We start from the raw sequence: 27663 nt of genomic DNA on the forward strand, positions 1-27663 counted from the left end.
TTACGACGACTATGTAGGTGATTTTTAAAAATGCATTTTATTTTAAATTCCAGCGGAAATGAATACTTCTAACCATCCTCCAAGCAACCAGGAAGGAAGTGTCATCCAAAATTGCACGAGTCGAACGGTCGAACTTCCTTATATTTTCATTAAGTGTAATATCCCGAACCCCCTCATTTGAAAATTTATTATATGAACATATAATCCTTTTGAGGTAAGATGTTTTCATTACTCGAGGCAAAGAAGGGCGTTCCATTACCTTATACTACCAGCATCAACATCTTGTTTACTTATGCTTCCTGGCCTTGTCAACGGTCAAACTGGTTACATTAAAAAGAAAAACCACACACCGATAGTACTGCCGCATTTGCTGTTAAATTGTAAGAAATTGTTGACCACACATGACAAAAATATGATGGAATGAGGTTAGATGATCATCACTACCACCATTACTTGGGATTCTATGATTCACACACCTGACTTCCAGATTTGATTAGAAACAGTAACTATACTGTATAGTTTGGACAAACATGTTTTCCCCCCCTGGTGTAGATGGGATACATGGTGGTAGAGGAGCGCAGCTCAACAATGCTGCATCTGAAGAGAAACCCTGGCATCCGGTCCTGGTCTCTTTGTATTGGTACACATTTTTATTGTTTGTATCGGTCGGTTAAATAAATGTATTCAGTAAAAATAACCCAATGTGTCATTTGCCTTCAGGTATGACAGCTATCGGGTTGACTGCTGCCTATTACAGCTCAGGTACGATATGTCAGTTTTACAGCATTGCCTGACATACTGTATTTATTTTACATACAAATATTTAACATATGACATTTAAATTATGCTCTATGTTACATGTTTTCCACACAGATAGTATCTTGTGGAAGCTTTTCTATGTCACCGGCTGTCTGTTTGTGGCCATTCAAAACATGGAAGAATGGGAGGAGGCATTGTTTGATAAAACTAACAATGCAATTCAACTCAAGACCATTAGCTTATACACTTTAATTCTGACGTTATGGAAAAAGGGCCAAGAGAAAGGTAAGTAACGTCAGATGTTCAGTTATCCACTTGGGGGCGCACAAATATATATCCAAAGTCAATATTTTGTATTTCTCCACTGAAGTTGTTTTGGACTTGAGGCATCTGCAAGATGTCTGTGTCCAAGAAGAAAGGGTTCGATATTTGGGAAAAGGCTACCTTGTGATGCTCCGTCTGGCTTCTGGGTTTTCCTACCCCCTGACGCAGAGTGCCACAATTGGGGGTCGAAGGTAGATCATTACAGTATACCTCTAAAGTTGAACACCTCTGAGGTCATAAAGATTGGGTGAGATAACAATGACAGCCACAAACTGCGATCACACTTACCTTCATAACAGTTTTTACATTTTTAATTAACCTACTATGTATCTGCACTTATTGTACATGGCTTTTCTCCCACATTCCGAAACCATGCATATTAAACTGAAGACTAAATTCTCCATAGGTGAGAATGTGAAAGGTTGTTTTTCTGCATATTTTTACCTTGAAATATGATTGAACTGACTTATGAGTTTCTCAAAGTAAGTGCGGTTGTCTGAGTGAAAAATCCATTTAAAAAGATGCTTTTGGCTTGCAAGCAACATTTTTAAATAAAATATGACTTTTAAGCAACAAATCTGGGTTGTCAAATGGTGGAACATCACATTTAAAGAGACAGTATAACTATACTGTATTCGCAGACATGTGCTTGTCTTCTGCAAAAAAACTGAATATTGCAGCTTACTTACTAAGTTATGACTAATTCCAATGAATATCTGTGACCCTAGTGAGGCTAAACAGCGAAGAAAACGGATGGATTATACTGCCTTCATGTGGCCAAAATGCACTAACCCTAACCCATATATAAAATGAGATTGTTTTGAGTTATGAGTAGAGTCTTAAAATTAAGACGTGTCTCAGGCTTTAATGCACATGCCATCCTTGGCAAGTTACAATTCTAGGGTCAAAGCAAGCGTGCTGTTGTTAGGACAAACAATGATGAAAAGTTACGTAAATGTGCGAGAAAAAAGAATCTAATACTGTTTTGTTTTGTTTTTCTTCATGTGAAACACATCAGTGATGTTGAGGCTGTAGCCACATTGCTTAAGCGTTTTCTTGGGATGGCGGAGCGGCGAGATCAGAAAGAAACAACTGAGTACACAGAGGAGGAAGCAGATTTTTTGGATAACAGCAGTGATTCAGAGGATGAAGAAGAACACCAGTAATTCATAGGAAGAAGAAGGAAAAACTTTGACCTCTAGATGACATCATCTGCTTTAAAATGACGTTTTGGATGAGTTTTACTATCATTTTGACATTACATGGTATGCTCATTTATGAATCGTAAATACGTGCATGTTTTTTTTAAATTTAAAATACACAATTTTAGAAGTGGCATTTTAGCAACATATCATCCAACTGTATTGTAGTTTGGCATTATGGTAACTTTATTCTCTTTCATTGTACAGTTTAAAAAAAAACTACACTGTATGATCCAATTACTACTACAAAACACTTGAGTCATAGGGGTGTCAAACTCGTTTGCAGAGAGGGAAATCTATTCCCAAGTGGGCCAGATCCATAAAATCATGGTACACTGTATATTTATATAACTTTAAAACAACAACTTCAGAAATCTTATTTTTTTTCAATAATGTCCAGGTTTGTCAAACTCATTTTTATTGTGTGCCACATCATTGTCATAGTTTCTGTCAGAGGGCCAGTTTGACAGAAGTCAAATAAATTTTAAGTGTGTTAAGTGTGTTAGTTTTGAAATCAGAGGCCAGCAAAAAACTGCTCCAGAAGAGAGATTTGGAATTCAAAAAAAGCTTGTTTTTTTTTTTTCCCCAAAACTTTTTAAAAGTTGAAAAAAAACTTGCAAGTTTGGTGTTTTAGCCAGAAACTCAAACTCAAATCAGCACTCGGTGGGCCACTTAAAATGATGTGGCGGGCCAGATCTGGCCCCTATGCCTTGAGTTTTACACCTGTGGTCTAAACAGGCAAAAACGGCCTTTATTTTTTAAGATTTTAGAGCAATTTAAGGGTACGTTAGAATTTAAAGTTTAAATTCTAACGTACCCTTTCTATCTGTTTCGAAGGGTCACGGACGCTTTTGGACGTTTTTACTGTTGTGACCCTCGGCTGAATGCGTCCGTTGTGCCCAATAAAGGGTTACTGTAATCATAACACATTAACAGAACTATTAAATCATAAAACATTTCAAGTTTTTCATTTATTGTAAAAAAATCAACTCATTTTTATACTTTACAAAACCGTTTTGTGAGCTGGATCGCCCTCGTTTGCGGGCCAGAATAGTATGCTTGACCCCACTGGTTTACAGATTTGTGCCTGCCTACTGAACACTGGTTTTTATTAAAGTAAGTACTGTACTTCAACTGAAAGGCCTTCCTGCAGGTGTTTTGACCACCCGCATTTTGGTTGTTTATATACTTAAATGCTTGCACGAACACCACACACCTGGCAATCAAGATGAACCTATTTACTAACAGTAGTCAACCATAAAGAATTTCCACGATTCAACCAAAAGTGAACTGTGTGTGTGAATTCCGCCTGACTGTTGCTGGTCATTAGAGAACCAAAGATTTGTGTAATCATGTCTAACAGTGTGTTCTGAAGCAGGGCTGTATTGAATTGCAAATGAGCAAACAAGATACTAAATGACTTGAAAACCTTTTTTTCTTCTTTTGGATTTGAATGGTTACATTTTAAGATTTGCATTTTTACCTTTTGTATTCAAAAATGGAATTGTGCTTGTATAAATATTTTTATTAAAAGGCAACTTGCATTATATACAACAATCCTGCAATGGCAAATCATTTATGGAACTATTTCGATTGTACATGCCGCAATATCATCTACAATCCTCCGAAGGGGTGCCATCACTGGGTTAACATGTTCATCTAGCCACTCATCAAGAGTTGAAGCTGGATAAAGATGAAACAACTCCTCTCTTACAACATCCACCTTCTGTTGCAACAGGGTCAAATACCTTAGGGGACAAGATCTTTTAGAATTAGTGATTAGAACATACATCACGTGGAAGAAAAGGTGCAAAAAGTGTACAATGACGTGTCTGCTCACATCGATGCTTGACTCTGAATCTGAATGGTAATGAGAGGATTTGCCATCCTTTTTGATCTGTGGTAGGGACTGAACCATCCTCGTACATACCTAAGGTTACAAGTTTACACAAATTATACGTTATTGATGGCATCTCTTGAATTCTTCAGACATCAGAGAATAATTGTGGTGACAAAGTTTTTATCACAATTTCAGGGAGTTATCAGGTGTCCTTGTGTGACATGCTTTTGTCAAAATATAAGGGTAAAAAAAATTAGACCTCATTTTTCTATCTGTTTCAAAGGGTCAGTGCAGGTTCCTGCAACTGTCCTACTGCTCTTTTTTGGGGGTCATCCAGTGTTGAAAAGAATGTCATTTTTGAAAAAGGGGTCACATCAATCTCCCCACTCAGATAAAGATTTTGTCTTGAGAGTGGTTTTGAATTGTGTGTAAAGTCAACCCCATTTTTTTCTTCATGATAATATCTTCTGTGTGCCTCCACTAATCTAATTACGATGGTGGACTGTAATTTCCCCAAACAGAATAAATGAAAATGAAAATAGAAACAAATTATAAATAAATATTAATGTAAATAAAAACATATATACACTATACTTTGTACACACACATATTTATATGTACTGTATACATTACATATTAGAATCCAATGAAAAAAAAACATTCAAAAAGTTTGCAATTTGCCAAAGTAGGTACTGATCAGCGAAATACCACTTGCCTTGGAGTGCTTAATTTATATTCCAGAGTGCAATATTAAGCAGAATACTGTGTTCAGAACAGTGGGGCTGTATGAAACACTACAGAGAATTTCTGACCTGATATCCCCCTTCAGATAAGACTCCATCCTAAAAGATACATTAGAAGCACTTTGATGTAACTATGGAAATACTGTAACCATGGCTTTGTGTACTTGAGCACGGTTATTTTTTCCCCCCTTTAATGACTCACATTCAAACTTAAGACAATTTCAACTTAATCTCACAGGCATATATGTAAACACCCAAACAACTCACATATTTTTTTCAAAAGAGCTGATCTCCTCAACGCAAAGAAGTGAATCCAGTTCCACAATTGACTCCGCTAGTCTCCTTCCCGGGAACAAGGTGGCATCGTCAATTGTACTACACATGACACGAAACAAAAAGTCAAATGAGACTCATCCTGTATTTTTTTTATTAAAATAAAGCTCAATACCTCACCTTCCCATGGCGTTCACCTCCACAGAGGAGACCCCCAACATTTTAGTCACTTTGTTTTGAACCTCAGAACTAAACTGGCCATGGATGAGTGTTTGGAGACAGGCCGCTAGTGACGGAAGGCCCACAGGCATAAGCTCACACAACACTGAGAAGTGGTCATACCTGACATTGGGAAATCATATCTATAGATTTTTGTGCACCGAATGAAAGTTTGCTCATGAACTGATGAAGGACACAAGACAATTGAAAAAAAATGTCTTACCTTTGCCAGCCTGTCAGGGCAATACCCTGAATATTTAAACCAGAGGGTGCAGATGCAGCCACTTTTAACCATTGCAAATGGTTGTCTACATGTCTCTGTGTACTGGTTACATTGGTGAAAGCACTCGTGGAGCCTTTAAAAGAGCTGGCTGCCCACATATCTTGCATGCCAGCACTGTTGTACTTCTCGAACAATGATACTAGTCAAGAAAATTAAATCATGATAAGATGTGATAACAGTACAATCACAATATTGTTACAAAGTACTAAATGATTAACTGCATACCAGTTCTCGCCACATCCATATTAGGGGTGTAATCCCACAGCATGGGTTGGACTAGTCCTACAATACCACTTACTGTGTCAAGAATAGAAAGACAGATAAACATTTTATTACTTCCTACTTTGATGCAATAAATTAAAGGGATTTTCAGCAATAAAAAAGTTCATATTCTGGCAGTAATTCATTTGATAACTAAATTAATCTTCATGTATCATCATGTTTATCATTACTACCTTTAAAACAGTGCTTCTCAATTATATTTGGCGAAGCCCCCTCTAGAAAAGAGAAAACATTTCGCCCCCACCCCTCAGATTACAGCTTAATCTAAAACAGAAAAAATTAACCAAGTCCATCAAAGTGCCAGAAAAAAAGAGGAAAATTCTCATTTTATTGGAATTACACTTCACATGACATTGAGGTCATCCACACCCTTCCTGGCATCACCTCCCACCCACCCCACGGGGGACCCTATTTGAGAAGCACTGCTTTAGAAACACATTTTGCCACTTGCTGTCAACTGAAAACATCACATGCACTCTACCCAGGGATCAGGTATCAACGAATCATGGCTCAGATTGCCAATGTCACATGACCAAACCACGAAATTCTTTCCACAGTTTTACTTCATTAAGTCAAACACCTGACACAAAAGTACTTCTCACATTGAAATCTTTGTTCAAAAATATAACTTCCTACTAACCTTTCAAAGTTTCCTGACTCATACTTCTCATCATATCATCCCACATGATGATGGCCATATGAGGCCATGTCTCTTTAATGAACTTTACCACAGCTGTAACATGACTCAAGAAAAGTTGTTCCATGGTGCGTCCAGGTGAAGCCAACCACAGTTTTGACAGCTCACCCTCACCCAACAAGTACACCTGAAAAAAATGACCATAAATTAATTGTGATAACCCAAGAACATAGATAAAATGTTTTTCTTTTTTTAACATTACCTCATCTGCACCTATATGCAGTGTATGCAGATCTGGATGCAGCTCCACCACCTGTCTCAGCATCTCCATCACTAGATTAAGTCCTTCTTTCTTATGGGGATTGAGGGTACCCACACAGTTTGACACTTCTCTGAGGCTCCACATGGGCTTATGTTTCAACACAAACTGTGGAGTAAAACATGAACTATGGAAGCAAATTATGTACAATATGTATTAGACCAATAAAATGTCTTTAATACCTCCATATGGCCAAATGTCTGCACAAGTGGTATAATCTCCATGCCTTTAGATTTTGCAACTTTCTGTATGGATAATATTTGATCTCGGCTAAAAACACAGGGAGGCACACACAGTAATACTTTTGAAAACTCACATAAGCATTACAGTATGACATAAATATATTAAGAAATGAACATTTTTGAACCTGTATGCAGGTTGCGAGGTGGCCTGCAGTAGCTTCAGCTCTCCCTCATAAGGAAACATATCCTCATATTCCACGAGTAGTCCATCTGCACCCAGCCGGGAGAAGCATTCTATCAGCTGCAGTATGAGATGAAAAAGTAAAGTTTGAAAACTTCACACGAATTATAATGCATTTATTATATTTGACATGTTACCTGGTAAACGTATTCCACTTTCGGAGGGGCGCCTTTCAAATCCAAGTGCACAATTTTTTTTCCCTTGGGCCACGGCGGATTACTCATGGTGATTTGTGCAGCAGTGATTGTAGGTATCTGTACAAAATATAAAACAAGGTTTTGTGTTTTTAAGAATGTGAACGATCACTTACCAGATCAAACACTAAAATATGGCTAGCCTGAGCAGATGACTGTCAAGCCCTGAAGTGCGCACGTAAACAGGAATAAATATGTCACCGTTTAACGTTATGTGGCATATTGATAAAGTAGTATTCTGTAAAAGCGGAATCGTAAACATATCCGCATAGCTCGGTGACTCCCATCTTCATTGTCCAATGAAACACTCGCTTTCTTTTCATTCAAGCCAATCATGAGAGAAGACGCGTCCTAACCCGGAAATAAAAAAAGATTCGGGTGCAAGTGGCGCGGCGTGATTGTGTAGTATGGTTAGCAGGGAAGAAAACGATAATAACCACGCATGACTGCCTTCTTAGAAAGCTACACGGCAGGGTAGAATTTTAATGGCGCCAGTACGTCAGAGAAATGCGAAAAGCCTGAATTCTTCAGAGATAGGGAAGAAAATCAAAAGGTGAGTCAAACAATTTTCTGCTCCAGTAAACGTTGAAAGGGACTTCTTCCAGACGAAGTGCGATCTGCATGACATACTGAAAAGTTCAGTGACCTCGTATTACTCATTGCCACTTTGGGTAGTATATAAACGTTAGTCTTATTCTCATTAACCACAAAAGGTAGACGTTTTTAACATATCGTATTATGATAAGCGATATACAAATCTAATATTTTATATGAAACTTGTTAACTTTGTAGTGCGTTTTAAATGTTTTTTCTTTCGAGTGAGCAAATATGGTTTGAAAGTATGGCTATAAAATGCCCTCAAATGAGCTCAGGTCAAATTGACACAGAATTTTATTTTTATTCCCGAGAAACAGGTATTGCCTTAGTTACCCCCCCCCCCCCCCCCTCATATATAATATACATATATACGATCAGAAAACATCATAAATAAAAAATATAGAGATGATTTATTTACCTTTGAGTGGTGCTAGTTATGCCCATATTCCCTAATAAGGGTTATCTCCAGCATTGTTTCAATATAAATCATCTTCTTAACATCTTTAACATCACAAGCAATCCTGGGACCCATGGCTAACCCTTTCAACTTTGAATTAAGCAGTAAAATGCACTATGAATATGGTTTCGTAACCACTCGCTATCGAACAACGCTTTACCGTTATACCATTTTAAACAAGTGAGGCTGACCAATAGCAGACCACTATCTCTGTGAGGAGACACCGACCAATATCAGACTAGCATTGTAGTCACGTTGCATGGAAGCAGACGGCAATAGTAAATAAGTGCAATTACCTAAAACAACACAAATACAGCCAAGTCCCTAGGGTCATGACAGTTGTTTTGGTAGCATAACCGGGAAAATGTCATAAAGAGGGGATGAAAAAACTCAGTATTCCACGTCAAAACATGAAAATAACATAAATCAGGAACATTGTAACACGGGAGTCCACTGTATTTGTATTATGTGTCATTGAACTGAGAACATTAAGAAACTCATGCACTTTCAACGAACAATCAATAGTGCTTGTAAGCATGAAAAACTGGCTTCATTTGCACTTAGTTTTCATGGTTTGCATATTTTGACCCCACACCCCCCTTCTATTTTCATCAGGGCTAATGCGCTGCGGCAGGGCACAGCCTGGTGGAACTCCAGAGGGCTGACTACTTTGTTGCTGGTTGCTCTTTGTTTGTGTGGATCAGCTGCTTGGTTATATGTCACTTCTTTGGATAGTGATATAACAGAAACATTGGTCAGCCAGGGTGAGCATGTGTCCCCTGAAGCCAGGGTCTACATCGTCCCATGCTCAGAAGATTATGAGAACTACAAACGCTACCCAGGTGAGGTTTTTACTTTGCCATCACGTTGGGTTGCTGTGAGTCGTGACTGCAATGGAATAAAGTCAAACAATGGCTTTGAATTATGTATTGTTCTTAATAAAATACAACGTGTGGAAGTTAGAATTTTAAGTGATTCCTATCACAACCTTCTAGAAGGCTCTCGAAGTGTGCTCCTCAAAGCGGGGTCTGAAATGATTCGAACATGTTTGCATGACAAAGCCTCTGCTTTTCTCACCCCCTAATATACCGTGCTAGCTGTCATTTGCGACCCATTTTGAAAAATCTGATCAGCACTAGAGTGAAATGGCGTTGAGTTTCTCACCTGATTCCTAATACATATATACCATTTTTGGAAAATCCGATGGGCAAGAATCGGAATAAATTGGGTTTGAAATGACCAAAAATGACATTTTGACTGATAAATCCATACTCACTTTGAGTAATTCTGATACTTTTGTACTGTTTATTTTTTTTTTTAAGTAAAAAAAAAAACAAAACAAAAAAACTTAAAGGCTGTTTTAGGTGGTGTTGTTGGCCCGTAATTGTATATGTTTGGTTCAAAGTCGGCTTCATTTTTTTCATTGGTTTGCAACTCAGTAGATAAGATAGATGTGTTGCCGTGAATAATTAGGGTCAATTTGTTTTAATTATTTAGTTAATTATTTTTTATTTTAAGTATCAAGCCTTGAAGCCTTGTTTATATACTGCTTGTTTAAAAAAGTGCAATAAATAGACATGTTTGACGTTATTGATTATTAATTAATAATAATGACGGACAAGGACATTTCGCTACAAAAATTAATCAATAAGTGCTTTGCAAAGACTGTGAAATGATCAATAAAATGGGTTGCTGAGTTTTTTTTCTGACAACAACCCAACACAATCAATTTGGATGTTAATACATCTATTTTTGGATCGTGATGGGTTAGGGGTTTGAAGTTTCTCCTGTGTACACTAGAGGGCAGCAAGTTTTTTTTTTCAACGCGAGAACGTTGACTTTCACTATGTGACCGAGGCATGAAGGAGTGTTTAAAAAAAAAAAAAAATCCACCGATTGCCTTTCACCTAGTCTACTGTTACAGCTGTTTCACCTTGACACCTGCTGTGGTGTTGTCACTGGCTTACCAGGAGATGTTTTCTCACCTTGGCTACCCCCTCCAAACTCAACCTTGACTAATTGCCTCACAAAACTCCCATTTGCCCTTTCTAATAATAATTTTATGCATCACAACTTTTACTGCAATATTTGTGCTGCGCACCAAATTCGAGGAAGAGTCAAACCTCAGTGATGTCAAACATAAAAATTCATGATGCCTTTGGTTCAAGGCATCATGGATATGTAGCCAAGGGAGTTATTACAGTAAATAGTAATGGATTCAGCACACTGGACACCTCTATTCGAATAGGCACCATGCTTCAATTCTGCACCAGATGTGCGGTTAACCTCATAAAATATATTAAATACATCCCCAGAAATAGATGTCCATTTTTTGCACTTTAGGAAATGGTGATAATGGTATTTACCTACCTTTAACTACTCTTCTATTATTGTGGCGGAAGCAGACTAAGAAATAGTCCAATAACTGACACAAACACACTGAAATTCAAATTTCAACATTAGTCTGACGTTTCTAATAGTGTCAAGTGCCCTAAAAAAAATCAACCTAATTAGCACAAAATATCTGTCTGTCTGTCTAATACATGGGATTGCTTTACTGTTAAAACTCCTTACACTTTTGTATCCACAGCAAACCAAGGCTTCCTTTCCGCCCATCAATTTAACTATGAATTTACAATATATAAATAAAAGAGCTACAATGAATTTATATTTCCTCACTTTGTTTTTCCTCCCTAATCAGGATGCACCCCTCAGAAGTGTGGGCGTGCTGTCACGGATGGCGTTGTGACAAGGGAGGAAGCTCAGGTCCTAAGGAGGTGAATAATGACAAACACAAAACAATCTGTCTTTATTTCCAGTTCTCTGTTGATTTTATCCCCCCAATCCTTTATTTTCATTGCCTTGATGGTAAGTAAATCACTTTTATGACTATTTTTGACACAGGCTGGCTGAGAGGGGACTTCAACTGGCTGGATCAGAGGGAGGGGTGAGTATATTGCCCAATAAAAGTAGAGGAACTTTTAATTATTGCACAGTCAGCGCTCCTCCTCTCTGCTAATTTTTAATGTTTCTCTCATCTCAAAAATGTTGTTCTTGAAACACTATTTGAAGTTGCATATACAGTACATGCTTGAAATCAGAAAATGATTTGGCACAAATATGTCCAAAGAGCTTTTTAGTCATTTCTCATTTACATTAAACATTCCTGAATTATTCGTCCTTTACTCTTATCTGAGGAGAAACAAATAGAACATTTGACTGAAACCTGGCACAAACTGGCTGTAGGTTAAGGACCTCCTAAAACTACAAATCTTAACATGTTCACGGATGATAATGTAGCTTTAAGAAACTAATCTAATCTGAATTTTGAAGGCCTCATGTTGACAGACAAATTTGGCTGTGTCTAAATCATGATCCAATTTTTAGATTTGCAGGGATTACGGTCCCATAGCAAAGCTAAGACCCTGCATTGCACAAATTGTCAACCACAGACCTCAAAGATACAATCAGAACGTTTTCTTACGTTATTTATACCCGTGACATTGGATTCGATGGCTCCTCTCAAGATGGACAAGTATCAACTCTTCTCATGAGAGACCACCATGCTAGAAAAGTTGCAATTGTAATTTGTTTTCTCAAAAAAATCCACTTTGAGACTTAGCTCCCTGAAAACAAATTAGTTAGTTGTATGGTTACTTTACGTGAGTAACTCCCCCTGCCTCCCAAAATATCCTGTCCTAATGGAGTTGCCATTAAGTATTTTTTTCTCCTATGCTAAATGTTGTTTGTTTTACAAGGTCTCTATATTGGACCTGCACTCAGGAGCGTTGTCAATGGGGCCAAAATTTGTCAACATTTACAGGTGGGACACTATAAGATATTCCTCTTAGTGAGATGATTTTTTATCTGTATTATATTGCTGTATAGTCTTGAGTAATATATAACAATGGCCTAAATATTTGCTCTTGAGTAGCCATCAATCTTTCTCATGCTGTCTCCTGGGAGCATTTGTCTCCTGGTTGTTATGCATACCCATCTTTTTGCAAGGAACTGCCTATAAAACCTGATTCTTTATTGGGCTCTTTTCTTGCATTCCTCCTCCAGACATCTCCACCTATAATCCTGTTTCTTTAACTAGTCACTCGTTATATATTTTACATATACTGAGTTTTATCAATTTGAATAGTGCAATGTACTGAGCTGAGAGAACACTTTTCTCAGTTAGTTATGGCTGACCCACTAATGCTTCAATGTTATGTTAACAGAGCCCACATAGTTCTCTCTCTCTCTCTCTCTCTCTCTTTCTTCTTCTTTTTTTTTTTTTTTAAATAACCGCCTGTGTGTTTATGTCCCCCATTGTGAAAATGATCTCTTACTGGATTTGTGCGCATCTGCAAAATTGATTCCAGGTATTTTGGGGAACAGATCCATAATGTTTTCACAGAAGAGGATTTCCAGCTTTACAGGTGAACAGTTAACCTGTCATTTTAAAACAACTGTGTTTTACCTGGATTTTAACTTAATAACCAAAGCACAGTTTGCGTCATAAGATGGGTTAAAATAGGGGTGATTACCCCCATAGTTTTAAAACAATTGTTATCTACCTTATTACTTTTCGCAGTTTTCTTTTTAAATCTGTAACTCCTCATCTAAAATAAGAATGATTTAGATTGTCATAAAAGTTACTACTACTTGCCAAAACGTAAAGCAGGGTTGTCAAACAAATTTTGATCACGGGCCCCATTGTAATTATAGTTTCTCTCAGAGGGCCGGTATGACTATGAAATCGAATATATTTTAGGTGTGTTCGTCACACTGCTAACTAGTTTTGAAATCAGAGGCTGGTAAAACTGTTCAAAAGAAAAATTGGGAACAAAAAATGTTTAAGAGTTGAAGACAACTTACCACATAAAATGATGTGGCAGGCCAAATATGGCCCCCGGGCCTTGAGTTTGACATCCGTGCGAGTGTCCTGCCTTAACTTATGTCCTATTTTTTCCCCCCCAACTTTAGGGATGTACGCAGGCGAATCCAAACAGTCATTTCAGAGACGTTTGGTTTGGACCAAACACTGATGTACCTCACCAAGCCCACCTTCTTCTCCAGGATCAACTCTACAATAGCTAAGACCCAACATGACGAATACTGGCACCCACACATAGATAAGGTATTTAATAATTGATGGTTGGGTGTTGAGCAAATAAAATTGTGGGTGCTTTCTAAAGCAGCAATCTGATGCATATCTTTAAGATGACTGGTTCAGCAATCTGCATAATTGTGGATTGGACTTCTAAAATTTTAAGAAGGACTTTCTCGGGGCCTTTTATTGATAGCTTTTCCGAGAAGAACAAAGCGCAGTGTATGCCAACGACCTTGGCACAGAGTTCACGGAGAATATTAGACATTTTTCATGACATACAAACACACTTGATGGAGAATTTGCCCCTCTTGTTGTATTTTACGTTCTTAACCTGATTTTAATTTCTTTTCCAGAACTAATACATTAGGAAGTACTGTGCCCCTCAAAGCTGCAGAGTTAAACTGGCAATTTACCAAATTCCTATTATTTTCAAAACATAATGGTATTGTTAAGGTTGAATATGATCCATAATGTTTACAACATAATTTTGTATTTTTGTCTTGAATATACCATGCCATACCTCTTTATTCATAAAGCACATTTAAAAGACAACCCAAGTTGACGCCATACTGGTCAACAATAACTAAAAAGGATGATTAAAATGATAGAACCATACCAAAGTAATGGGTGAAAATAGAAGGATTAAAAAAACAACTTCACATCAATATGCACAACTTTTATTTTCATGCATTATGACACATTTCAGAAAAGCATACGAATTTAGAACATTTTTTTCTCTCTAAATTGTGCAACTTTTAGGGTGCCTAAACAATGTACCACTATCTCTGTACTGTACTCTCTATGCTTGCCGAAGCCAAAATAGGTTCTTTTGTCATTACAAATAGTATTGTTTAAGGACTTTCTAAACAGTACTGTACCTTGGGAAGGAAAATATGTATGGGCACAACACTCCCAGTGTATATCCTATTTAGAAAAATGGAACATAGTGAGAATAACAAAAATTGTATAAATACTGCAAATTCTTTTTAAAATCCCAATCGACATTTCATTTTACGTTGCCCATTTGGCATATTTGCAGCGTCATATTGGTTTTGTGTGGTCATAGAAATATCTGTCATCTCATTTACTCCTGCTGGATCTCGATGGCTAAAAAATAAATAAATAAATACATCGGAAAAGATTTGAATCCCTGTTCTAAATCAGAAAAGATTTCACTCCCTGTTCCCTGTTCTGTGTGTGTCTGCAGACACTCAGGGTGGGGGTGTAATTGGCTAACCCCACCCTAATTAAAATGTAAATGGACTTTGACATTCGTAATAGCTCATTTCCTTCCCATCGATCATACAGCAAACAATGTGTCATTGGACAAATTGTATTCTGATAGAATTCAAAGTGCATTTTGTACATAATAGGGAAAGACATGCAGTATCAGTAAACTAAATTAAAATTAAAGACACAAGTAATATTTTATGTTCAATATCACCTATCTGGGGCACACTGTGTCTTGTAAAGAGTGGAAATGTGAATATTTACTTTGTAACACATTTTGTAATTCATGTGGTCTTTTTTTTTTTTTTTTTTTTAAACTTGTGCCCTTAAAGTTTCAGGTCACGTGCTCCTTGTGCTAATGCTCCTAGTAGGGGGAAAAAAAAGCTTGGAGCCATGCTGTCTACTGGTAGTCACATTACTATGCAACCCTCATAGCTTCCATATCATACTGTGCGATATGGACACAAATTTATATCCCCAGAGTTAATTTCATATCCTAATAATGATACTGAATACCATATCCCAATATAGGTTTTTCCACTTTTGTTACGTAAAAGCTCAGGAACTCATTTTACTTTACCACGCATGCTTGACCAGTCAGCGCATTTTTACTACCGTACTAATTTAGTTTCACTTGAAAGCAGAAGTCCATAGAATATAATTTTGTAAAGGGCGTTTTTGGTGTACATGCTTCCATCCTTTAATGCAGAGGGTCTCACACTTTTTGGAGTCGGGGTCCCCTTTTAGAAAGCAAATTTTCCAAGGACCCCACCATTGCAAATGTTTGTGTAAACAAAATAAAATATAATTTAAGGCAAACATAAGTGCCCTTTTTATTCAGCAACATATTCAATTTGACAGCAAGTATTTGTGTTACTTTTCATCTATACTGAGGTTTAGAAAATAAATATTGCAAGTTGTACGCCTCCTTATAACAAACTGGGTCAATTTCCCCCAAAAGATTGCTGCCAATTAGTTGTGTGAGTAGTACAGCTCTCACTTACTTATATTGTAAAACTGTAAAGAAGAGAAAAGACACCAAACATAACTCAGTTCAGTTCCAAATGCAAAAATTATATATCTTACTAAATGTACACAAAGTGCGTCAATTAAAATTAATACAACCAAATTACTAACAATATTCTTTTCAATGCAAAATGTTAACCAGAAGCAAACGAGAATGATTATCAATGCAAAACATTTTCATATGCTAATATTTACCAAAAGGAAATACATAGCACAAATAAAAGTGCTAACGAGCTAATCACATTAAAGGCAGCACTATATAACATGCTGAAGATACTGTAAATGCTAACATTAGCTAGCATGTTATCTAGAATCACAAGTTGGACCAACACACGACTAATTTTGGGCACAATAGCATTCACGGTGACATTCCAACGAAGAAAACACAACTTCCAGACAACTCCCTCTCGAGTGCCAGAGCTCACAAAGAGAAGGAACAACGTGTGCGCACCAACAGCAACTGCTCCCAACTGAAGCCACACTGTCCTTCCCAACCTCTATTAACAGCTACCAGAGGAACCAAACAAGGCACAAGTCTGTAACTGCTAAGAGATAAACTAAATCAGTTCCAAAACACACAATTTATTTCACGGCCCCCCTGCAGTCAGGCCACCGACCCCCAGGGGTCCGTTGACCCCGCTTTGAAAACCATTGCTTTAATGATGTTGAAAATGTATTCCTTTCTACTTTTTCAGGTCACTTATGGCTCCTTTGATTACACATCCCTTCTCTATCTTTCTGACTATGACTCCGACTTCACTGGAGGAAGATTTGTCTTTATGGACCAAAATGGGAATAAGACAGTAGAACCAAAGGCAGGTAAATACCAGCTGTTCTTTCAAAAGAAACAGACTCAAGACAAAATAATACTTGAGATGCAGTAATTAAATCCCACTCTCGTGAGGACTAGCGGTTAAGAAATGCATGCATGGAATAAATGTATGCCATCAGTATTAACACCTGTAACCTCCAGCTTTGTCTACTTAAGATCATTAAAGCCTCACTTGAACTAAGTAATGCATGGTAGAGATTTCATCTCAGGCAGGATTACAATGATAATCAACTGCTGTTCATTAGGGAATCTCAAAAGTGATTATAGGTGAGTAGCAACGTGAGTGTAATCTCTCTAAATGGGTCATCAAATGTATCGAGTTATATGCTTTGGATTAGGGAAAATTGTTCTTGTTCAATATCTTGGGAGGTGAGGTATTACATCCTAATGCATAATAATCATTTGGGGATTTTAAGACCTACTTTAATTACATCTGTTTTCTATTGTTCTACGCCTCACTCAAACCAATAACAACTTTGAGTTCATGGGGTCCACGTTATAGCGCCCTCAAATATATATATATATTTTTAATTTTATAAACTATGATGCATTGAATCTGCATGAGAACAGACTGAACTAAAACTGTGCAGTGATGTGATCTGGGCAGCATGTTTAAAGGCCGACTCACAGTAGGTCAAGTTGCCGCATGCTGTGCGGACACAGTTACCCTCCCACTGCTGTACAACACAGGCCCACACTTAATCTATGCTGCTTTCATCTTCGTCCAACTATTTATGTCCGTCATTACTCTGTCGTACAACAATGAATTACTGCAACTTTCCTAACTTTATTTTTTCTTTCCCCCAAGTCCTGTACATCATCATTAAGAATTTTTGCCCACCAAAACATCATTATATTATTAGTTAGAATCATACACACAAGCTGGCACATCACTCGCATCTGTAACTCTCTACAAGGCTCAAAATATTTTTTGAGAATTGGTTTTGCTCATCCAAAACTTATTGAGAAGCAACTTTAGAATGCTAAAGCTGCAGACTATTTTGTAATGTTTTTTGTTTTTGCAAACTCCAAATCCAAACGCGAGACTATTGTTCAAGGAAATCACGTAAAAATGACGTTTTTACATCTTTTAATTTACCTATTCTTTTGCTGTTCAGATGGATTCAGTCCGCTGTAATGCAGTTAAATTCTGATTTCAGTGAATATTGTCCTTGATCACCTGAAGTTATAGTGCTAAAACTATGCCTCGCCAACATCTGTATCTGCTCTACCTAGCCAGTCATTCTCAATACAAGCAGACTCCAGTTCACCTGGTTTGATGTTTGGATCACTTGATTGAGTGGGTGTACTTAAAAAGGTAGCTTTCATGCTTAAAATATTAGAAGCAGGAGATGGGTGCATTATTGCAGGTCAAGAGCATCATGAGTGAAGCATACGAGTGGTGCTTGACAAAAATACCTGGAGGTTTTACTAGCTCAAACTGTAAATTAAGACCAGTCAAGTTGTTAGCTCTGCAACAAAAAGTCTCGGTGCAGTTAGTTATTCCTATTTATAGAACTTTTTTTTTTTGTATCTTTATTTTTGCTAAATATTACATGGACCTTTTAGGATTAAGAATATGTGGTCACAAAGTGTCAAAAACGCAAAGGGATTCTTTGGAGAAAAGAAGCCAATTTTTGAGACTGCAGTTGATGTAAAGGAGACATTTTGTTGGCAATGTCCTAAACTGATGTGGTGAAGAATGAAGATGACATGCCTGTTGAATTGTCTCCCAAGACAGAAATGTGAGAATAGTGTTGTAGCTTGCATCAATGAAGTGAGAATATTAATAAATAAGTAGGACACGCTGATCTCAAACCTTGTGACACATGCTTGATGTACAACATCGGAGGAAATAAGATGGCACCTGTCTTTTAAAAGTCCTCTTGCCTGCTTTTGAATTCTCAGCAGTAAAATCCACGTAATATGACAGAAACGCCTAACAATCCATTCCATCACGCCTGTCACTTTTTTTGAGACATGACAAAACATCACACATACGTTTATGCATCAATATGTTAGTTTTTTCTTTTTGCTGAAGCACATCTTCACCTCGGTAAAAATGCCACACAGCATGCATCGTGGTAGACTGTCATATTTTGACTAGGCAGGGGGTTGATTTGGATGGGTGATTATATCCCCAAGATAATCATCTCTCCGCGACGACAAACATTAAAAAACAGGCTTGTAGAAGGAAGCAAAAGTAAAAGGCAATAATTACAACATATACAGTCATGACCAAATGTTTTGAGAATGACACATCAATTTTCACAAAATCTATTGCCTCATTGTTTATGGTGATGAATTGAATGTACCCTTTAAATATTATAAAAAGCTATCAAATGAACTAAAATTAATTGCAAAGTCCCTATTTACAATAAAAACTTTGTCGTCTTTTATTCAAGCATGCCCTTGACTGTGTAAATATGTTCCCATCAGCTGAGAATACTCTTTCGCATGGCACTAATGTGGCAGGAATTCAGAGGTAGCACTTTGCCATACGTGTCTCTTACTTCGCACCCCTTCGTATACTTCTTCTTTTTCTGCCATTGCATCTCTTCCACCGTAAACGAAACAGATCTGTGACATCACTTGCGTTGGTGGAAAAAAAACCCATCAAAAACCAAGGAGAAATCTATTGTTCAAAGTGGATCAAATATAGTGAAACCTTGAGTGAAACCAAGGAGAAAGTTTTAATTGCTGTGATGAAGGCTTTAGGGCAGCCAAGAAAGACCAGCAAACAGCAGGACCTATTTTTAACGTTCGTTCAATTGCGAGATCAAGTCACCAACAGTGCGGAGCTTGCTCAGGAATGACAACAGGCAGGTGTGAGTGAGTTTGCACGCACAGTGAGGCAAATACTTTTGGAGGTTGACCTAGTGTGAAGAAGGGCAGCAAAAAAGCCACTTCTGTCTAAGAAAAAACATCAGGGACACACTGATATGCAAAAAGTACAGGATGGGGACTGCTGAAGTCAGTGGTAAAGTCAGGTCAAAGCCTATCATCCGTCCTGTGTCATGCCAACAGTAATAGATCCTTTGACCATTTATTTGTGGGGTTGCCTCTCAATGGCCTAGGCTCACCTCACATTTTTGCCTAAAAACACAGCAATGAATACAGAATGGTAAGAAAACAACCTCCAAGAGTAACTTCTCCCAAACATCCACGAAACACTGCAAATATTGACTCATTGCATTAATTTAATTTGTTAAATAAAGCTTTTGACACTTCTAATAATTACCGTATTTTCCACACTATAAGGCGCAACTAAAAGCCTTAATTTTTTTTTAAAAGCCGATGGTGCGCCTTATATATGGATCAATATTGAGATTGGGATTCGTAGATGGGGAATAAGTAAGCTTTACCTGTTTCTTTTGTGCGTTTACAGTTGAACAAGGTTGCTCATATTGACATTGAGTTATGCTATTGAGAGTTTAGAGCAGGGGTGGGCAACTCCAGCCCTCGAGGGCCGGTGTCCTGCATGTGTTCCAGTTTTCTCTCCCTAACACACCTGATTTAAACCATTAGCTCATCAACAAGCTCTGCTGGAGCTTGAGAATAATCCTAATCATTTGATTCAGGTGTGTTTGAGAGAGAAAACAGGAAAACATGCAGGACACCGGCCCCCGAGGCCTGGAGTTGCCCACCCCTGGTTTAGAGTTATTATTTGAGTTCTTATTGTTATTACTTTGAGTAGTCCTATATTTTGATTGGAAAAAAATTTAAAATATGTCATTAATTGAGGGTGCGTCTTATAATCCGGTGCGCCTTATATATGGAAAAAGTTTTAAAATATGTCATTAATTGAGGGTGCGCCTTATAATCCTGCGCCTTATAATTATTGTTAATTAAAGCTTTTGACACGTCTAATAATTATACTTCAGTATATCATAGTAAAATCTAACAAAAAGATATAAAACACTTATGTGTCATCCTCAAAACTTTGGCCATGACTGTACATTAAGCCCCAGGAGGTGGAGGTGCATTATGTTCAAGCTGAGGAGCGTTTGGGGGATGAGTAAGGTTTACAGCATAAGATTCCCATATGAGGTAATATCAGGGAGGAAATTACCTGAGTCAATGTCCAATAATATTTTTTTGTACATGTGTGTAACGTCTTTTATTAACATGCTGTATGGGTGTGATTGGTCTTCTCACTAAATTATGCTGAAAATCTATGCATTGACCTCATAGAACAACAATTCAAATCAAATAGAACAGAAATTTATTCATAAAGCCTTAGATCTTTTGCCAGCATTAAAATAGAATGAATTTGATTTTTTACCAGCACACTACATTTTCAATGCCTGTGTTGTCCACTACTCATTATGCATAATCAGTGCAGCACTTAGTTTTCACCGGGTTCTCTGACTCTCCCATTGTTGTCTGATGCTGGAAGATGAGGAGTTCCATATCTGTTATGTTGGTCTGTTATGTTCTGTGCATGTCTTTCAGTACAACATCGAGTGCATCTGAGTTGTTGTCAAAAAAGTCTTGGTGCTTCTTACCAGGGCCCATCCAATTAATGAGCCTTTAAAACATTGGAAAAAATTAATCAGAGGATATTTGACGTTTGAACTTTTTACCTTTTTGCACTATTTTTAGGAGTTGTTCCCAACCAACACTGGTGTCATTCCTTAGAACGTAGTATCCTTAAATAGCTAATAAAATTTGTTGATAAGATCTTTCTCTGGACTTCTATGGTCATTCAAAACAAAGCATGTTTTTTTGCATGAAGTGACCTCAATGTCACTACTTGATGTCACCGAGCGACGCACTTGCCGAAGAGAAGGAAGTGGTGTTTGGTTGACAGGTGACAACCGCTACCTTGAGGGCAACTTCCCGCCTGTAGAGAGAATCCCCTGTGTCTCCCAACTACAGTCAGGGGACAACAATGGGAATGATTAACACAGGCTAAGCCTGGCCATTTAAGAAGTTCAATATAGCAGTTGTGGGTAGGGCTTGGGGAGAGATATTGGTCGCTTGCTACTTTCATGTGCACTATATGTTGTGTGTTGTAAAAGAAAAGTTTATGCCAGAAAAAGAGATACTCCTCTGGTCAGCCTCTGTATGACAGTTAGGAGATCACTGGAGAAGAAAGGTATGGAAGGTTTTATTAAACAGTTTTGATGCATTTTATGTACGTACAATAGCCGTCAGTTGGCAGACCCCACTTATTCAGAATTCACTTATCGCAAGGGTTTTCCACTCCCTATCTGGTCTCTTTGCGTGAAAAACAAGGGAACACTATCTACAGCAGATCTTCATCAGCATATTAAAAAACAAATTCATCTTGTTGTAGCTGATACTTGAGCTGATACTTCCGTTCTTTCGTGAACTCATCAGAAACTTCCAAGGTTGCACATTACATCCAGAGCCCATGTAATTATTTGTATTTGTCATGTAGTTGGATGAGATGTTTTTACAGTTAATTGTTTTGAGAACCTTGAAGGCAGAGAAGAAAAATGCAACAAATAAAATTCCGCTTTCCAATATTCCGACATACACATGGGGATGCACCAGACTTCAACCATAAAAATTGCAGTGTGAAAGACCTGCCCCCAAGAAAAATATCTATACATAGAATAGCAAGGGCAGCCGCATGCTGGGCTATTTCTGCCTTAACTGGTGGGAAGACCGATTGCATTGATTGCCTAATGTTTGCACATCATCTCCGTTGGCTGAGATAGGTTACCCAATAGGCACAAGTCACAGCAAAATAGCTTATTGATGATTTAAATAACCAAGGGTAAGTTCAGCACTTCAGGACTGCACAGAGGACAAACAAAGTACAGGTTAGGGGAAATTGTTTTAAAGCAGTTTAGTTTTAAAGCAGTTTTATTCCTGGCAAGTCCTTGGTATTTACTTCCTATGATTATTTATGTTCAAGATTAGAAATTTAATTAGCTCACATCATAAAGTCTTTCTTACCCGCTTGCTCGAATGTCTCTGCTCAAATTTTCATTCTTGCATCACCTGCTGTGTGTCATAACCAAAGCTGGGAACTATTTTGGCTGATTCTGAATGAAAAGCACACTGAACCTTAAACTGAATGCCAGACAAGAAGAGAATGATTGTGAATGGGACATTGAGTCTCAATTGGTGCCGTGTCATCCGAATGAAAGTCAACTTTGTGAGCACACTACATTTTCAATGGCCCTGAACTAATATCCTTACACAAATATTGTGGGACACTGAAGCAGCAAATCCATTCAAGCCAAGTTAAGCCATTAAAAATGCTTTGAGAATTAATTTCGTGTTGCTGAGTCAACTATACGCCAAGTGCAAGCACACTTGTTTTTTGGGATGGGAGCATTTATTCATACAGTAGTATGTTGGCATGATTTCTCTTCCTCCAATGAATGATCTGAGTAGTGGTATTGGCTGCCATTGTGATCTCTAATCTTATGAATGGAGCATGTTGTGTCGGCCAATTGTTTCTGAGCTAGCAGTGTTACATTGGAAGTCAATTACTCTATTGTGTTATCTATAGCTTTGCATCTAATTGAGCCCTTGAAAATGCCTGCCTTTTAACAACATAAAAATAGTAACTTAGTGCGTTCCTTATAATTCTAAACACACAGAGGAGATACATTTGCATCTTCGTTAACATTACGCTTTCATTAAATTGTTACTTGCCTTGGCTACAAATGCAATTACAAGTATATTAAGTGAAAGAAATTCAGCAAGTTGAACCAAATACCAAATAATGAATATTACCTTACCTTATATGAGGTTCACACAAAAAAGTTCTGATGCAATTCAAGTGTCTATCATTTTTAATATCTGGATTATCAATCACTGCACACATCAGATAAGATACATATTTTGAACAGTTTAAGTTTCCTTGTTAGAAAAAAACCACAAGGATGACAATAAAACTTTTGAATCCTGAAATAAATGGCCGTAGGTCATTTACAAGTTCACTGAAGCAATGTCTTCTTAAAATGATACAAACTTACAAACTGATACAAACACCTTTATGGTTCAACTGAAAAGGACTACCTTGACCTAAGTACCGTAAACAACTCCTAGCAAATGTGTAAGAATTTTGATCGTTTAAATCTACTATAGTTCTCTACCTTTGTTTAGAGTTGTGTTGTTTGTATGCTGTAGACTCCTATTTCGTGCCGCCAGTATGGGAGAATATTGGCTAACTGCGGGGGAAAGCCGCACCGAGTATAAAGTGCTGCAAAACGCGTGCCGGCGAGATTCCGCACGTCTTCTTTCCGCCCTTAGCATTCACGCATTAAGAGTGGGACGCGATGACGACGTTGGCTTCGCGGGCTCTCTCCTGAGATTTCAGATTACAATTCGACTTTACGAGCCTTTAGATGGCAATGTTTCCCACATGTTTGCATGACAAAAGCCTCTGCTTTTCTCACCCCCTAATATGCCGTGCTAGTTGTCAATTGAGACCCATTTTGCCGATTGAGACCAAAAATTTGAATACATTCAGTTTGAAATGACCAAAATTGACATTTTGACTGCTAAGTCGATACTCATTTTAAGTACTTTTGTACTATTTTTTTCTTGCAATAAAACTTTAAAGGCTGATGTAGATGTTTTTACAGGCCTTTTGTTGTAATATGTGCTTAGTTCTAAGTAGGTTTCCCTTGCACTCAAGTAAGTTAGCTGTGTTGCCCTGTGTGCCAAGTTTTTGCCATGTCTTGGGTCAATTTGATTTCATTATGTTTTACTTTATTGTTTTTAATTTATTATTATTATTATTATTACTTATAAGTATCAAACCTTCAAGCCTTGTTTAAATACTGCTTGTTTAAAAAAAGTGCAATAAATAGACATGTTTGACCAAAAATGATGAATAATCATGATTTCAATATTGACCAAAATAATTGTGATTATTATTTTGGACATAATCATGCAACCCTAATTCCTAAAGAACATTTTCCAATTTATAGTGATACCATTTATGTGCTGGATGTGCTTGGCTTTGTTCACAATCAAAAAAATAAAAAGATCAACAACAAACATTCGTTTAGTCTCTGGTGTCTTGAAAAAGCTATAGAACATTTATCCACTCAAAATAACTATGGTTTGTTCAGGTAAAGTAGTCCCTCTCAATTATATTTTTGCCAAGTCCCCTATAGGAAAGAATACTTTTTGCGCTCAAATTTATTATCTATAAAAATTGGATAAGTAATACCTAACACTGTATCCTTTTGAGCAACTATTTTTTACAGAGTTTATATGGGTTACAGCATAATCTAAAAACAGAAAAAAGAAACAAAACAAAACAAAAAAAAAGATGATTTTTATTTTTATTTTTTATTTTTTTTTGCAATTACACTTAACATGACAAAAACAAAGCCTTTTCCATGGCATCATCCGTCCCCCCAGGGGGTCCGCCCCGCTATTTGAGAAGCACTGAGTTAAAGGAATGTTTAAAAAAAAATCTCTTCTCTTAAATAGCAGCAAATGTAAATAGCATTAAAATGAGATTCATGTATCCATGTGAAACTTGAAAAAGGAACTGACATTTTAACCAAATTGCCTAAGGCATCTCCCCCCGTCCATACCTTAAGGGCTCCCCACAGCACAATAATGTTCAAGCGTATTAGATGGTAGGGTCATACATTAACCTTTGAATAAAATTAAGGTTATCCCAAAGCATCCATTTTGATGCTAAACAGGTATTTCCATGTTTTTTTTTTTTTTAAATGTCATTATGTTACCTTATAAAAGTCTCCTATTATTTTTTTCATGTTCTCATTTGTCTTTTTCCAGGTCGGCTGTCATTTTTTTCCTCGGGTTCCGAAAACCTCCACCGTGTGGAGAAGGTGACTTGGGGTACCCGATACGCCATCACGGTGTCCTTTACGTGCGACCCTACACAAGCTATCGACGACCCTGCTCTGCCTTGAGGCAGCCATGGGCGATGGGAGGGACATCACGGTCCGCTGTCTCAGTCAAGCCCTGCCGAATGGAGGGAAACAATGAAGGATGAGATTGGAAAAGAGGAAAGAAAGATTAATCCGTTGCTAAGTGTAGTTCCTATAAACTCAGTTTATGTGCCACTGCAAAAAAAGCTTTCCAGCAGAGTTTTTCCAGCTTCTTTTTGAAGATATTTCAGTGTTTTTTTTCATCAGGCGTTTTTTTTCTCCACCTTAATTACTTTTGTTCAAGTGTGAAGTGTATTTATGCTCTTAAAGGGAGTATATCATGGTGTTTTAAGCTTGTCAGCGGATGGAATCTTAATTTTGATGCATTGGAATTTCAATTTCTCATTAAATATATGAGGGGTTTTTTTGTTGACTGAATTTTAATCAAAGTAAAATGTCTTGTTCACTGACACCTTGTGGTTGCCGTACCCCCTTTATGACATCGTTCTACAGCAAACCGGCACGACTAAATAAAAAGCTATTGTTGTAGCAATCAATAATGGGAGTCACAGGCGGAGTGGTTGAAGCCAAAAACATGCGTTTTACTGACATTGAAATGAACTGGAATTGCCAACAAAGCAAAAGACCTGTCAAGAGAGCACACACAGTAACACCCGTTCCTCCTATAAAATCAGTCCCATCAGGAAACTACTACTGAATTATGTACTGCAATGCTGATTGTCCAGCCGTGTGCTTCCAAACGCACATTTTTGCCACCTGGACATTTTGTACAGTAAAACTTTGTAATTAATAAATGAACCGTTGCTGTTTAGATCGCCAACTCTGTGCAAAAGTTCTCCTGCCCAAACCCAGAATGAAAACGAAAGTAAAAACGTGAACGTCTTCTTCGGATAAGTTGGTGTGTATTTACTCTTGCACCGGCAGTGCGGGAGCAGTGTAGAGGTGCTGCACAAGGGTTAGGTTGAGAAATTACCGTTCCAACATGGTTAAAATCCTTTAAAAAATGCATATTCATGATACAGGCCCTTTAACATGTTTCCACATTTGTCCTAGGTCAGTCAAGGCAGACTTCATCAGGATGCTAATCAACTGACTACATTTCAAGTGTGGTAATGTGTGTTTGCATGTGAATGTGTGATTTGAAATGAAGTTTCATTTTTAATAAAGCGCTGACAAGCACCAACTGACAACAACATGAAAAAAACAACTCGGGAGAAGAACCTTCATTGCTAGGAGTGCTTGTGCTTAATACCCCTTAATGAGTTAATCATTTTTTGCAGAGCAACATTTTTCTTTATTCACCTATCAGTTTGTTGTTATATTTTTTGACAGATTGACTGAATTTTCAATGCATATTGTATCCATGTCCGTAAAAGGTCAGCTTCCAGTTAAAATGTGACAACAGGTTTGAACCCATTTTTTCAATTCGAAAAATATGTACTGGTACAACAAATTAAATTGTTCCCTTTTGAAATATATTGAGGTACGTATGAAATTTATTATTGGGGAGATAGAGGGTACAAGGAAATGGGCAGATCGGCACTGAAAATGTTTTCCCAAATATGTAAAATAACAAAATTGAGCCATACCATATTAAATACATTTAAATATGAGGTAAATATCTTCACTGTCGTTGAATGATTATTCAATTATTGTTTATGTAATGAAGCTTTTTCCTCAAGATTTTTTTTTTTTTTATCCCTAACTTTTTATATTTTCTGCAATGAAGGCCTGTCTTTTGATGTTCATGTAATTTTTTTGTATTGAAGTATTTTGCTTTACTTTTTGCTGTAGGAAATTTGGGAGTTTTATGCAAACATGCTAGAAGGATTTGTTTTAAATATAAACCAATATTCTTTGTCTTCCTGAAATAAATTTGCATTCACTGTAAAGTGAATTGTGAGCTTCTATATGCACAGCAAATCCCTTTTTGCATGTGTTCATTCGTAATGAGATGGAGGCAAGGTATTTGATTATTTTTCTAATGTGGCTTTTATTTTTAAACAATATTTTTTCAATTTTTGGAGGGGTGTCCAATAGGATAAACATTCACTGACC

General features: G+C 37.3%; 3 protein-coding genes across 6 annotated transcripts; 2 read left to right on the top strand and 1 right to left on the bottom strand.

Moving 5' to 3' along the window:
- Window positions 1-83: 83 nt before the first annotated feature.
- cybc1 (cytochrome b-245 chaperone 1) lies at window positions 84-3842 on the top strand. Its single transcript, XM_088439113.1, has 6 exons — window positions 84-214; window positions 553-640; window positions 721-762; window positions 874-1044; window positions 1130-1274; window positions 2102-3842. The coding sequence occupies exons 2-6, from the start codon at window positions 553-555 to the stop codon at window positions 2247-2249; spliced, it is 594 nt and encodes a 197-aa protein (XP_088295239.1). The 5' UTR covers window positions 84-214; the 3' UTR covers window positions 2250-3842.
- Window positions 3796-11248, bottom strand: hexd (hexosaminidase d). Of its 2 annotated transcripts, none has more exons than XM_088439108.1 (12): window positions 11232-11248; window positions 7442-7558; window positions 7249-7364; window positions 7064-7151; window positions 6825-6989; window positions 6566-6749; window positions 5869-5940; window positions 5584-5782; window positions 5322-5483; window positions 5136-5243; window positions 4126-4215; window positions 3796-4033 (listed from the first exon to the last, which is right to left on the bottom strand). In XM_088439108.1, the coding sequence occupies exons 2-12, from the start codon at window positions 7526-7528 to the stop codon at window positions 3862-3864; spliced, it is 1443 nt and encodes a 480-aa protein (XP_088295234.1). In that variant the 5' UTR covers window positions 7529-7558; window positions 11232-11248; the 3' UTR covers window positions 3796-3861. The 2 variants fall into 2 exon arrangements, with proteins under 2 accessions (XP_088295234.1, XP_088295233.1); XM_088439107.1 differs by lacking the exon at window positions 11232-11248 and adding an exon at window positions 7642-7800.
- Window positions 7880-27497, top strand: ogfod3 (2-oxoglutarate and iron dependent oxygenase domain containing 3). 3 transcript variants are annotated; one of them, XM_088439109.1, is made up of 9 exons: window positions 7880-8051; window positions 9168-9394; window positions 11254-11329; window positions 11457-11499; window positions 12311-12375; window positions 12923-12979; window positions 13527-13680; window positions 16605-16728; window positions 25490-27497. In XM_088439109.1, exons 1-9 carry the CDS (start codon window positions 7984-7986, stop codon window positions 25624-25626), a joined length of 951 nt encoding a protein of 316 aa, XP_088295235.1. In that variant the 5' UTR covers window positions 7880-7983; the 3' UTR covers window positions 25627-27497. The 3 variants fall into 3 exon arrangements, with proteins under 3 accessions (XP_088295235.1, XP_088295236.1, XP_088295237.1); XM_088439110.1 differs by having other exon boundaries at window positions 16605-16724; XM_088439111.1 differs by lacking the exon at window positions 11457-11499 and having other exon boundaries at window positions 9168-9455.
- Window positions 27498-27663: the final 166 nt, after the last annotated feature.

The sequence above is a fragment of the Hippichthys cyanospilos genome, chromosome 17 (assembly GCF_059441005.1).
Source record: "Hippichthys cyanospilos isolate Australia breed blue-spotted pipefish chromosome 17, RoL_Hcya_1.0, whole genome shotgun sequence".
Taxonomy (NCBI): Eukaryota; Metazoa; Chordata; class Actinopteri; order Syngnathiformes; family Syngnathidae; genus Hippichthys; species Hippichthys cyanospilos.